The sequence below is a fragment of the Delphinus delphis genome, chromosome 11 (genome assembly GCF_949987515.2).
Source record: "Delphinus delphis chromosome 11, mDelDel1.2, whole genome shotgun sequence".
Taxonomy (NCBI): domain Eukaryota; kingdom Metazoa; phylum Chordata; class Mammalia; order Artiodactyla; family Delphinidae; genus Delphinus; species Delphinus delphis.
In genome coordinates, this window is record NC_082693.1 from 40,738,556 (window position 1) to 40,752,461 (window position 13,906).

A 13,906-nucleotide genomic window follows, 5' to 3' on the forward strand; every position below is an offset into this window, starting at 1 on the left:
TAGAGAAAGAAAAAACAGAAGGACAGAGGGCAGTATACTTAATTATCACAGAATACTTGTAATAAACATGCATTATAAGAACAGCATGCCTCCGTTTCATCCTTTGTCCATGGAAGGTGGAAGAAGATGGCAGGAAGTCATCAGTTACACTGTCTAATAATGGCAAGAAGCCAATTCATAAAAAGGAACAATCTCTAATAATGTCACTTTCTTTACCTCAAATACGGCAGTTAATACTTTCCCTCTCTCCTCAAAGTACTATTAAAAAAACCCTCAAACTCCTTCGAGAAAGGCATTTGCCTTACTACTTCATTACCTTTCATTGTGTCCAGAATAAAACAGGCTTCTTCCTGAAAGTTCTGTATCATCTGAAAAAAGCAAGAAGTTTTGCTGATTATTAAAACCTTGGTTTGCTATATTTATTTTTTATTTATTTTTATTTTTTGCGGTATGCGGGCCTCTCACTGCTGTGGCCTCTCCGGTTGCGGAGCACAGGCTCCAGACGCGCAGGCCCAGCGGCCATGGCTCACGGGCCCAGCCGCTTCGCGGCATGTGGGACCCTCCCGGACCGGGGCACGAACCCGCGTCCCCTGCATCGGCAGGCGGACTCCCAACCACCGCGCCACCAGGGAAGCCCTGCTATATTTATTTTGCCTGTGTGTTTATTATACTAGATATAAGTGAAGAATAATCCTTTGTTTTGTTTTCTCTCCTATTTAGTTTTCAAAAGCTTTCAAAGCTAAGCATTCTAAAACTGCTTTCTTAAAATTCGAGTGTGCATTTTCTTGGGCTAACCCCAAGACTTTCCAAGGGGCACACAGATACAGATAGGCCCATATGGGAGGAATTAAACTTCCATATCTGTTCTTTCCTAAAACCATCTGAGAACCTCTTCAGTTTTCCTTTCCCACTTCCCTTCTCAAACTACCTTTTCCCATTTTATAAAATAAAGGCAAGAGTTTCACCTTCCTGAAATCCTATGAAGATGCACTGCCCTGCAGTATAAAAGCCCCCAGGATGCAGAAGTGTAATTGCAAACGGAAACTCAAATGACTGGGTAATAAAGTCTTATTTTCAATTCTTTCCTTTCACCAGAATTGAAGTGATCTAATCACAAATTGTCAAATGACAGATGATTCAAAATAATTTTTGATAATATCACTATGCAATTTTTGGCACATAACTCAGAAGTTAAAAAAAAAAAAATCCAGCAATGCTGTTACAGCAAACTCCATCCATTCCTGTCTATCAATTTATATGGAACAGATTCCACAGCACTTATATCTAGGGGAAAAAAAACGGATGGAATTGATGCTGAACTCTATTTCATTCTAGCAATCAATAGGCAGTATGTATCTATCGATGAATTAATTGTCTGTGGGAGGGAGGGTAAGGAATCGAGTAATCTCATCCATCTCATTAATAGACGCACTTTTATTGTATTTTATTTTATTTATTTATTTTTGGCCACACCGTACGGCTTGCAGGATCTCAGTTCCCTGACCGGGGATTGAACCCCCAGGCCCTGGCACTGAAAGCTGAGAATCCTAACCACTAGGCTACCAGGGAACTCCCTAGATGCACTAATGCATTAATAAATTTTTTCTTAATGTTTAATAATTACTTATCAAAACATATAATACATTTATGTTATTTTAATCCATTGTATAATTATGGTGATAATTCTATTCAGAAGAGATTTTTTTACTTTTATTGAAGCAAATTTTTGTTTTAAAGAAATATGGTAGGATAATTAATAAAAGATATTCAAGCATAAAGGTAGGTTATGGTAAGATGAAATTCTGTGGGGGAAGTGAATGAAAATATGAGTTTAACGAAGCAGAGAAATGATATAAAAATTCTGTTAAAAAAGTATATTCATGTATTTTTTTAAACAGAGGACAGTATTAAATTACTCTTGTATTTAGGTTACACGGAATATAGCTAGAGTAGTGAAGTAATCACTTCATTTTTAAATGTCATATAATATGCCCAGAAATGACATCTTTTGCAACTATTTAAACTTAAAACAAAAAATTTTAAGTCAACCTAAAAACGTGCAAGGGGATACACAGTTTTAAAACATCATTGTAGGAGGTAAGCAAACAAAAACATTTGAAAACCTCGTCTTAGAAAACAGAGCACTCTGCCCCAGTAGAACGGTTCCTGCTCCTGTCATCTGCCCAGACAAATCACTGTCGTCTGGTGATTCAGCTGTGCTGAAAATCTACCTCGTCACTAATGAGCACATGGATTCCTGTGGGCCCCTGCTTGTAGATCTGGCTGATCTGGCAAGGGGAAATGCTGAAAAGCTGAGCGATTTTTTCTGTCAGTTCAACAGCTGTCAGTTCTTCTAGGTAGATGGCATGGTAAACTGCAAAAAGGAGAAAGCAAAGGCAGTCAGTACAGAGTGTCTCTGGTCTTAAATGTAATCTGATCACTAGGAATGCCCACTTTCCTGAAGGACTCAGAGGCAGACTGCCTGAATTGAAATGCCAGCTCAACCACTCGCTAGCTGTGTGTGACCTGGGGCAAGTTACTTAACATCCCTAAGCCTCATCTTCCTCATCGAAATGTTGGCAAGAACAATAAAATCTATTGCAAAGAGGAAACACCGGTTGTAAAAATTAAAACATGTAAACGTGCTGAGAATAGTGCCTGGCATAATATATTAGGAACTCAATAAACATTAGCAATTACCATTCCTTCTAGCAAATGCTGAATCTGCTGTTTGATAAATTCCCATCACACATGCTCATAAGTCATCTCTTCATTTTTCTTCATATCTGTCCTGGCCTGTGCAGAACGACCTACCGAAGAAAGTACCATTTGAGTCTCCATCCTCATGCTTCTGCTGCTGTTGCTGCTGCTGTTGCTGCTGCTCCCTCAGCTGCAAGGATTCCTGACAAACGTAAATGGTTAGCCTTGGGCGCACCATCCTAAGGAGGAAAAAAGAAAGCTGTTACTCTTTCATGGTGAGCACATTTTAAGGAAGAACTTGTGTGTCTACATTTTAGCTCCCCACTGGCGTATGTGTGTGTGTGTGTATGTGTGTGTGTGTGTGTGTGTGCGCGCGCGTTTTAACTGAATTCATTCCAACAGAAGCCCTCATATAAACCTCTGGTTTTCCTTGAAAAATCAGATCTGGTGATCCAAGGCCCCCATTCTTACAAAACACCCAATCAGCTGTTCTACTTGCGTGGTGCATGCATTCTTCAGTACCCCCCACACTTGACTGTCACTCATTTACATGTGGTCTCTGTAGTCATTTGAGTTTGTAACCTTTGATGTAAAGGTTAGAAAGATTCAAAATGTGTGAGCCACTGTTTTGTGGGTCAGTTCAAGACATACCTTCTATTGATACTTAAAAGTACCAACAGGATAAACTAGAAAATCTTATTTCCCTCATTATCTTCTCCTAAGCGTCTTTAGCCTTCTTTCTGTTCTTTCTTCTTAGACAACAATATTGAATTACCTCTTGCTCTGAGCATCTTATTCTTTCCTATTTCTAAATGCTCTGTAGGTAATACTTTTTTTTTTAAATAAATTTATTTATTTTTGGCTGTGTTGGGTTTTCACTGCTGCGCGCGGGCTTTCTCCAGTTGTGGTGAGCACGGGCTACTCTTCGTTGCAGTGTGCGGGTTTCTCATTGTGGTGGCTTCTCATTGCGGAGCATGGGCTCTAGGCACACGGGCTTCAGTAGTTGCGGCACGCGGGCTCAGTAGTTGTGGCTCACGGGCTCTAGAGCACAGGCTCAGTAATTGTGGCACACGAGCTTAGCTGCTCCGCAGCATGTGGGATCTTCCCAGACCAGGGCTCAAACCCGTGTCCCCTGCATTGGCAGGCTGATTCTCAACCACTGCACCACCAGGGAAGCTCCTCTGTAGGTAATACTTTTAAAAATGAAAGATCCATTCTTTTCCTCCCAGTCATCAACCCTTTGAATTTCACCTCTTTCCGTGGCGCAGTGGTTGAGAATCTGCCTGCCAATGCAGGGAACACGGGTTCGAGCCCTGGTCTGGGAAGATCCCACATGCCACGGAGCAACTAGGCCCGTGAGCCACAACTGCTGAGCCTGCGCGTCTGGAGCCTGTGCTCCACAACAAGAGAAGGCCGTGACAGTGAGAGGCCCGCGCACCGCGATGAAGAGTGGCCCCTGCTCGCCGCAACTAGAGAAAGCCCTCGCACAGAAACGAAGACCCAACACAGCCAAAATTAATAAATAAATTTATTTTTTAAAAAAAGTTTCCAACTTGATTCAATTATCTCTTGTAATATACACAAACACAAATACTTCACAATCTGTTTCATTATTTAGTCACTGATTTGGTTCCATGGCACTGACCTGTATGTTTTTTCCATCAATATTACTACTTCCTATTGTAAACTGTAAATCCCAAACAGAGACTAGAAGTTCCTCTGTATTACATGTAATATTTGTAAGCAGACACTTAAGCAATTCCTACCCAAACTTAAGAATAATCTCTTCTTTAGTAAAACTGAGTTCAGGACCTTTGCACCCACCGTTTCTTCTGCATAGAATGTTCTTCCCTCATGACTCCAAAGCTTCCATCCTTCTCATAACTCAGTTTAAATGCCCCCTCCTCAGAGAGGTCTTTCCTGACTATATTCTGTACTCTGTAGGAAACCACCTTATTTTTGTTTGTTTGTTTTGTTTTCCTTCAAAATACTTATCACTATTCAAAATACTTATAGTTTATAATCTTTCTCTCTCTCCCCATCAGAAAGCTCATCAATGTATCACCAAAGCCTAATGGCTCATAACAGGGACAACGGATATTTAACTGAATGAAAAATGGAATATCATGAGGACCTCCTTGGATCAAGTACAGGAAAAGATATTTTTCATCTTTATTTGGCACATAGCTGGCATTCAAAAAGAATGTTTCGACAAGATGTATTTAGCTGTACAAAAAGTATTGCGAAGAGTCCCTGAATCCAAATCCATTTGAAATCCAGCCCCACTGATATTTTACCACTAATTACATACCGGCCTTTCAATGCATTAAAAAGTCTGATTCCATCTGCAGGGCCACAGATTTGAATCACATCATCTCTAGTTAGCTTCAATAAATCTGCCCCTGGAATAAATATAAGAAAATGGGTGATAACGGCAAAGATTCTCCTTGTTAATGACTTAAAATGGACTGTGTTACAACGACACCTCATTACTAGTATGCTACAGTCATAATCTCTTGCATGGCATATAAGGCCCTCCATGACCTGGCCCCTGCATCCTCTCTCACCTCAATTCCCACCCAATTAACTTATTCATTTAACCCTATGCTTTCATCATGCTGATCACGCCTAATGAGCAAGTTGTTCCTCCTGCCTGAAATATCCTTCCACTGTCTGACCACCAGACTCTTCCTCAGCCCTCAAGATTTACCTCACACATCACACATCACACATGTTCCTTCCACTGTCTGACCACCAGACTCTTCCTCAGCCCTCAAGATTTACCTCACGCATCACACATCACACATGTTCCCAAACTCCAGAGACTTACACTTATCTATTGCATTACAACTATTTGTTTACCTTTTTCAGGGTTTTATTTTGATTTGGGTTTTCTTTGATACTAGATGGTGACTGATCAGGAAATATGCCTTATCCATTTGTGTATTCCTACCATACCTGGTACACAGAAGGTGCTAAATAAGAGTGGAATGTGCAAAGAAAACATAATATAGTGATAGCAAGGGGAAAATTTCCGACTACCTGCAATGCTCCTTGATAAAATATTTTATGGATAATATATTTTAAAGTATTATATAGAATAAATATTTTAAAATTAAAATGAGTTTAAACTAAGAGGTCTTTCTTTTTTGAGCATTTCACAGCACAGCTGCAGCTGGTGAGAAAGTCTGAAGCGTTCAATGAAATTCATTTAATCAGAAAAATGCATTAAGATCTCCCCCCTCTACACACAAAACAACACAGGGATACCAGGAGGCCCTGGAATGTAAAGGAAATCCCATGCTGGGGAAAACAAAAGGACAAGCAAATTTAACCTGAGAAGTTTGTAAAAAGCCTTGTGAATGTGGAAAAACGGTTTCGATGCAACCACTGCTGAGCCTCCTGAGGTGTGGTTGTTGGCAAGAGGTTCTGAAAGAGGGAAAGCATTTTTTTTGGTAACTAAATAGACTCAACTTTAAAAAGGTAAATGTTACATCATTAGGTAACAACAGCCAAATACACCCACATTCAGACAGGCTGAGTTTGCTTGGAAGTTGTTTATACATCAGTCTTCTTTCTCTAACCATGCAAGATATCCATGGAATTCCATCCTTATCTTCCCCACTAGACTGAAAGTTCCTTAAATACAGCACAGTATCTGGTTCAGGCCAAAATTCAATAAATGTTTGCTTAGTGAATGAATAATACTCCCTAAAAGTTGGGCATTTCTACTGAATTACACAGTCACCAAAGTATTATTAGACATCAGACTATTAGACTATAATAACTGACATTTATATAACTTTAGACTTACATCTGTGACTGGAGGGGGTGGCTCTGGCTGGTGGTTTGGTGAACCATTTCTAAAGAAACATTTAAAATGAAAGGATGAGTTCATGACACACACTAGGGTTCATCGCCTCATTCTTCATCATCGTAAGTCTTAAGCTAGAGATTTAAGGGAATCTGTGCTATCTCATAAAACATTCCTACTCTTGGATCCAATACTTCTATTATCTATTATTTTAGCTCATCTTCACCTTCTTCCCCCAATTATCAAAGATTCATAATAATTAGGTGTTGGGATCATTCTTAATAAGTAACCAAACAGATTTTACTGTTTGCACAACTGTGTTTCAATTCCCAACGACCACTCTGATCAGGAAGTGAAATAACTTTAAGAGAAGCAGTAAGAGGGAGAAGGGAAAAACACAGAAAATTCATTCCCTGAATCACTAAAAACTGACCATAAATGCTGTTTCCTAATAGTGGGGAAAAGGGAATTCCCTGCAGGTCCAGAGGTTAGGACTCTGTGCTCTCACTGCCGAGGGCCGTAAGGGCAATGAAAAACTAAATCCCATAAGCCTTGTGGCGTGGCCAAAACAAATGAAATAAAATAAAATAAATAAATAATAGAGGGGGAAAAAGGCTACATAAAAACTCTTTCAGTCTCTTTTGAAGATAACCCAAACCTCAGTTAATATATAAGTCCATCAAAGACTGACCAAATAGAAGGTCTTATTGATTTGGAAAGATTTTGTTTATGGAGACATAACGAAAGAATACATATTTAGGACAAACACAAGCCGATTTCCCAGACTTACCCTTCCCCAAGAGAAAAACTGTTATGGGAACTGTTGAAGCCAGGTGATGGGGAATTATTGACATATGTGATCTCGGGCCATGGAGAACACTAAAAACAAAGGACAACTTAGACACAGAAAGTACATTTGACTCTTTCTGTGTCAAAATTCCACAAAGATGTACTACTGTTACTCAAATGGCACATCTTTTTTTTTTTTTAATTTTATTGGAGTATAGTTGATTTACAATGTTGTATTAGTTTCAGGTATACAGCAAAGTGAATCAGTTATACATATACATATATCCACTCTTTTTAAGATTCTTTTCCCATATAGGCCATTACAGAATACTGAGTAGAGTTCCCTGTGCTATACAGTATGTCCTTATTAGTTATCTGTTTTTTACACAGTAGTGTGTATATGTCAATCCCAGTCTCCCAATTTATCCTTCCCCCAGCTTACCCCCTGGTAACCGTAAGTTTGTTTTCTACATTTGTAACTCTATTTCTGTTGTGTAGATAAGTTCATTTGTCGAATAGCACATCTTGATTAGTAAATCTTAATTCCTCAGAGGCCCTCACAACTAAGAGGACAAGTAAGTTTTGACCAGACTGGAAGTGATGTTTCTTTTTTTTTAAATTGAAATATAATTGACATGAACATTATATTAGTTTTAGGTATACAACATAATGATATATGTATACAGTTGACCCTTGAACAACGCAGGTATTAGGAGCACCGTCTCCCCCTCCACAGTCAAAAATCCGGGTATAACTTGACAGTCAGCCCTTTGTATCTGCATCCTTGGATTCAATGAACTGCAAACCATGTAGTACGGTAGTACATATTTAGTGGGAAAAAAAATCTATGTATAAATGAACCCATGCAGTTCAAACCTGTGTTGTTCAAGGGTCAACTGTGTATCGCAAAATAATTGTATTTTTCTTTTAAGAGTAAAAAGTACTGATTGAAATTGTCACCAAAAGAAATCCTTTTACCTCTGTGAGTATAGTTGTCTCATAGGAAGGTTGATATTTCTCCTTCTCATGAGGCGTTCGTTTCTCCATTTTCTCCCTATCTGTTTTTTGTTTTCTGTCTGCACCTTTGGGCTAAAATGAGAAATATTTTGTTTCAAACTCACATACTCACCCTTCGACTCAACAATATTACTTCTACGAACTTAAAATAGTCACATGTGAAACAAAAAGGTATGTACAATGAGGTAAAGACAAGATCCATCATTACATCTAAGTCTGAAAATAGGATATTTAAATGTGTGATGGAGTTGAAAAAGAATGAGAGATCTATAGCTACAGACGTGGAAACATCTCTAAAGCACATAGTTAACTGAAAAAAACAAGCTTCCAAACAATTCATAAAATCCCATTTATGTTTCAAAGAAAAGAAAATATGTGTATATCTAGGTACCTGTGTATATAAGAGCACAGAAGGGAACTAGAAAGATACATATGAAATTATTGACAGTGGTCACCTCTGGGGAGAGGTTGGGGAGTCAGGGTAAGAGTGGTAAAGGGGGACTTCAGTGTCGTGCTCTGAATACTGCTGTATTAATGAATCTTTCGCAATGAGAAGGTATCTATCCATATGATATCCATATGATCCCTTTTCCAAGTTCCCCTTCTCCCATGACCATCCCTATTTAAATTTCTTTACCGGGCATATCAGTAATTATTTCAGTAACTCTAATTTAGGCTGAGCTTTCATAGTTTTTGAAGATGGGACAAGCTGACGTTCTCACTTGGTGACTAATGTTGCAAATGAAGGACGAGAGGGAAAGTTCCAAGGGCCAGCACAGCGCCCAGGAGTACCTTGAAGACTTTGATCTGGCAGCTGGCTGAGTGTAAGTGCTCAGTATATTCCCCGTTCTCATTCTCCTTGAAGGTATCGATTTGTACTCGAAATGGCACTCCCTTCTCTCCACCATGTTTCCTCATGGTGAACTCTGTGCTAATACAATGCACCTGAAAAGAATGCAACATCCAGCCAGGTTTCAGTACTGTTAGCTAGCCAAACCAGTCAGCAACATTTTTGGGGCAACTACTAACAGCAAAACCTTTAAACACCTACAAAGAAACTTTTCCTCTCTTTTTGATCATGAAGAATTCACACTCTCATGAGGAAATGAGGAAAACTTAAACGATTTACAAATGCAAACAAAGTAAATGTACAGATCTAATGTTAACAAAAAGCTACTGTGAGGCATTCATTAATCGTTTCAGAAAAGACAGAGCTAACATAAAAGAGAAATGGTTTCTGTTACTAAAACTTTCCTGAACTTTAAGGTAGATTTTAGAAAGCACAGGCACCATCCATGCTGGGAACACAGTAAATATGAAAGCTCACAAGCAACAGGAAGAAAAAGGTTTGCTAGGCTACTGCATAAAGTCCAAGATCTTGGTAATCTTAATAGTGGAATCTTGGTTGACCAAATACTAGCTTGGGTAAGTTATTTTCTCTAAGCCTCAAGGACTATTCTTACAACACAGGATTATTTTTGAAAGTCTTAAGTAAAATCATGTATAAAAAGTATTTACTTAACACAGTGACTACCTGATGAGAAGTGCTCAAACTATTGGTTATCATACAAATAAACTCTAACAAATAAGACTTTTCAAGCAATCTACCCAAAGGACATAATCAGATATGCAAATCAAATTCTAAGTATAAAGATGTTCAAAATAACTTCTTGGATAATAGTGAAAAATTAGAACATTCTCAAAGCTAAATAATTGTTAGGTAAGTACAGCCAAAGAATAAAATATTATGCAACCACTAGCAAGTATTTTTGAGAGAAACAAATAAATAAATTGGGGAAATTAGAAGAGCAATTCAGAAACTCCTCATTGCTTTCAGGCACATGTTGAGTAAGTCTGCACTTGTTGAGAGATTCAACCCTGTAAAGATTTCAAATTCAACATGTTTTATCCTTTAAGAACCAAACTGGTAGTAAGAGATCCTCTTCAAAACTGGAGCCCTATCTGCAGTGTCTTACCTGAATGAACACAGATGTCCTCTTTGCAGGGTCCCACAGGAACTCCACTGTATTTAGTTGGTTTGGATTAGCCCTAGGATCGATTATACCCACAGACATTGGGATATCTGAGAAACAAATGGTTATCATTGAACAATTCTGAGTGCTACTGGGTTTAAATAAGAAAGCACCGATTCTTATATTATTGGTCCCTAATTACCAAGATTTTTGTGTATCATACCTTAAACCTTTTTTTTGCCAATAAAAAGAGTTTGACTTGACCTAAAATTGACCTAAATACTTTCCTTTTGAGTATCTTTTTTCCATTTAAAAAAGTTTTTACAATAAGACAATTTAAAAGTAGTTTCCTTTTAATGTGCCAAAATTCTATTTAAAGATAGATTTAGTCTACACACTGGCTCTAGTGTCATGAAAAATTTAATTTACAATCTGCTTCACTTACAGTTTTAAGGTTAGTATTACTGCTAGAAGTAAACTAAGAGGATTGTCATAGAAGGATAAAGCAGAGTGTCTGAATAAAGGCAGAAAGTGTTGTTATCACAAATATTAAGTGGGGAAAATTTAACGTAACAATTGATGCTGACTTATGAAGTCATCAAAGAATCCTATAACAGAGTGAGACATCTTATTCTCAGGAGGGAAGAAAAATGAATGGGCTTTAGAACTTTGCTTTCCAGTCCATATGGCATATATTTAAATATCATTCCCTGACTTCTATTAATATTCAAACTGGGGGATAAGGCCAGGCTGATATTTATTATCATAACTATGCTATAAGTTTTCTACTGTTTTAGTATCAATGATTCAAACACGAAAGCATTAAGTGGGTTCCACTCCACAGCATTAGCTACGTTGGATTTATCCTAAAGCCAGTTTATCAAATATATATCAAGATATCTGTAGGAGAACCAGTGTTTTCTCAGATAAAAATAGTAGTACTTAGATTTGTTTAACAACTATGCTTACCAATAGGAGATGACAACCAATAAGAGATCAAAGACACAGATGCCAGAATTAAAAGTACATTCACGAAGAGAGGCTGCATGTGTGTTTGTAAAGATCCTTCCCTTTAGGATTTAAGGAAAAAAAACTCTTTTTTGTTTCATTCACTAGTTTGTTGTATTTTTTAGATTCCACATATAAGTGATATCATACAGCATTTGTCTTTCCCTATCTGACTTATTTCACTTAGCATAATGACATCCATGTCGCTGCAAATGGTAAAATTTCGTTTTTTTTATGGCTAATATTCCATTGTGTGTATATGTGTGTATAAATATATATATGTATGTAAGTGTGTGTGTATGTGTATATATATATCTCACATCTTTTTTATACATTTATCTGTTGATGGACACTTAGGTTGCTTCCATATCTTGGCAACTGTAAATAATGCTGCTATGAACACTGGGGTGCATGGATCTTTTTTGTTGCGGTACGCGGGCCTCTCACTATTGTGGCCTCTTCCATTGCGGAGCACAGGCTCCGGACGCGCAGGCTCAGCGGCCATGGCTCACAGGCCCAGCCACTCCGCGGCATGTGGGATCTTCCTGGACTGGGGCACGAACCCGTATCCCCTGCATTAGCAGGCGGACTTTCAACCACTGCGCCACCAGGGAAGCCCCTGCATGTATCTTTTTGAATTGTTTTTGTTTCTTTTGGATATATACCCAGAAGTGGAATTGCTGGGTCATATGGTAGTTCTATTTTTAGTTTTTTGAGAAACCTCCATACTGTTTTCCATAGTGGCCGTACCAACTTACATTCCCACAACAGTGCACAAGGGTTCCCAAAAAGAAGGAAGTTGTGGCACATGCTACTATATGTATGAATCTTGAGGATTATGGTAACTGAAATAACCCAATCACAAAAAAGACAAACACTGAATGATTTCACTTATCTGAGGCACCTACAGTAGTCACATTGATACAGACAAAAAGTAGAATGGTGGTTACCAGGGACTGGGGAGCGGAGGGAATGGGAAGTTATTGTTTCATGGGTACAGAGTTTCAGTTTTGCAAGATGAAAAAAGTTCTAGAGATGGATGGTAGTGACGGTTGCACAACAATGTGAATGTACTTAATGCAACTGAAATGTACACTTAAAAATGGTTAAGGGGGCTTCCCTGGTGGCGCAGTGGTTGGGAGTCCGCCTGCCGATGCAGGGGACACGGGTTCGTGCCCCGGTCCAGGAAGATCCCACATGCCGCGGAGCGGCTGGGCCCGTGAGCCATGGCCGCTGAGCCTGCGCGTCCAGAGCCTGTGCTCCGCAGCGGGAGAGGCCGCAACAGTGAGAGGCCCGCGTACCGCAAAAAAAAAAAAAAAAAAAATGGTTAAAATGGTAAATTTTATGTTATGTATATTTTACCACAACTAAATTTAAAAAACAAAAACTCACCCTCAAGTTATGGATGCAACTGTTACAGAACTGAAGTGTCTACACTTTCAACTTCAGTTTTGGAATCATTATATCAGTAATTTCTTATGCTTAATCAATAACCACTTCTAGGTTCACGTTAATTGAGCCCCTGAAGCATTTTGAATCAAAGTAAACATCAAGGAAAGAAAACCAATTCTCAGACCATAGTTATAGGCATTTCCTGGGCAACAGATTCTCTTAACTTACCTATGTCAAGAATTCTATCTCCAGGTCGGTTCCACCTCCAGCCCTCCAGCTGCTGATGTTCAGTGTATTGTAGCCGTCTGTCATGGAACACGACACGGAATATACTCTAAAAGGAAGCAACAAAATCAAATGTTAACAGAATCCCTTAAAAATCAGTGCTGACAAAGGAAAACTAGCAGGAGTCACCCCCAGTTGGTTTCCAGACACAACTTAAAATTATTTTTCTTGAGACCTGTTTTACTCTAAAACCCATACCATACTGTATTTCAAGGCAAACTTTATAATTGCTCAAATATAATCTATATTATAGTTAACTAGTACCATATTTAAAACTTGGCTTAAACATCAGCCCTGATTGGTAACTAGGCATAAAGGACTCCACTGGAAGCATTTCTACACGCCTCTACTGTTACCGTGTGACATCTGGCTCAGCTCTTCAGATACATGTGAAAATCTCACCAAGTCCCCTGCTTGCTAACCCACCATACAACCTGTAAACACTGAGGGTAGGTAGGGGCTGTTTCCATCAACCTTCCTTTTGTGGAAGTGCCTATTAATATCCCTCTCATCATCTTCTACAGCAGCTGACCAAACTCCTCTGTCTCAATTATACTGTGAATTCATTACTGTCAGTCCAGATTAAGAAAACTGCTATTCATCAACAGTAGCTTCTGGTTTCTTTGCTACTAGACCACGTATCCAAAGAGACACTGGCACTTCTCTAAAGATCTCGAAGAGGTTACTTTATTCCACCCAAAAAGAACTTCAATGAGCCATGAGACTCTCCTGACATGGAGTGCTAAGCTTTCGTTTCTGCAGCTCTGAAAAATCCACGTGAATAGGTGGGCTCACTCTGACCCCAAAGAAGTAACACAACAGTTTACCACTCTGCTAGCAAACTGTAGCAGGTAAGAGATACCACCAAGCCCTTTATGAAAGAAAAAATATTAATCCAAAAAGGGTCAGTAAAAGGATATTATGGAGA

At 38.8% G+C, this 13,906-nt stretch overlaps 1 protein-coding gene across 3 annotated transcripts in view; it reads right to left on the bottom strand.

The window, feature by feature from the left end:
* TFCP2 (transcription factor CP2) overlaps positions 1 to 13,906 on the bottom strand; it is a 50,849-nt gene that overhangs the window by 1,544 nt on the left and 35,399 nt on the right. For 2 of the 3 annotated variants that reach the window (XM_060024779.1, XM_060024778.1), the window contains exons 4-14: positions 12,922 to 13,027; positions 10,297 to 10,403; positions 9,113 to 9,265; positions 8,282 to 8,392; positions 7,305 to 7,393; positions 6,515 to 6,563; positions 6,036 to 6,129; positions 5,012 to 5,102; positions 2,815 to 2,939; positions 2,232 to 2,374; positions 317 to 368 (exon numbers count right to left, since the gene is read on the bottom strand). In XM_060024779.1, the coding sequence (XP_059880762.1) occupies positions 317 to 368; positions 2,232 to 2,374; positions 2,815 to 2,939; positions 5,012 to 5,102; positions 6,036 to 6,129; positions 6,515 to 6,563; positions 7,305 to 7,393; positions 8,282 to 8,392; positions 9,113 to 9,265; positions 10,297 to 10,403; positions 12,922 to 13,027 (1,120 nt within the window). The remainder of the gene's footprint in view (positions 1 to 316; positions 369 to 2,231; positions 2,375 to 2,814; positions 2,940 to 5,011; positions 5,103 to 6,035; positions 6,130 to 6,514; positions 6,564 to 7,304; positions 7,394 to 8,281; positions 8,393 to 9,112; positions 9,266 to 10,296; positions 10,404 to 12,921; positions 13,028 to 13,906) is intronic. The other variant, XM_060024780.1, reaches the window with a different exon arrangement.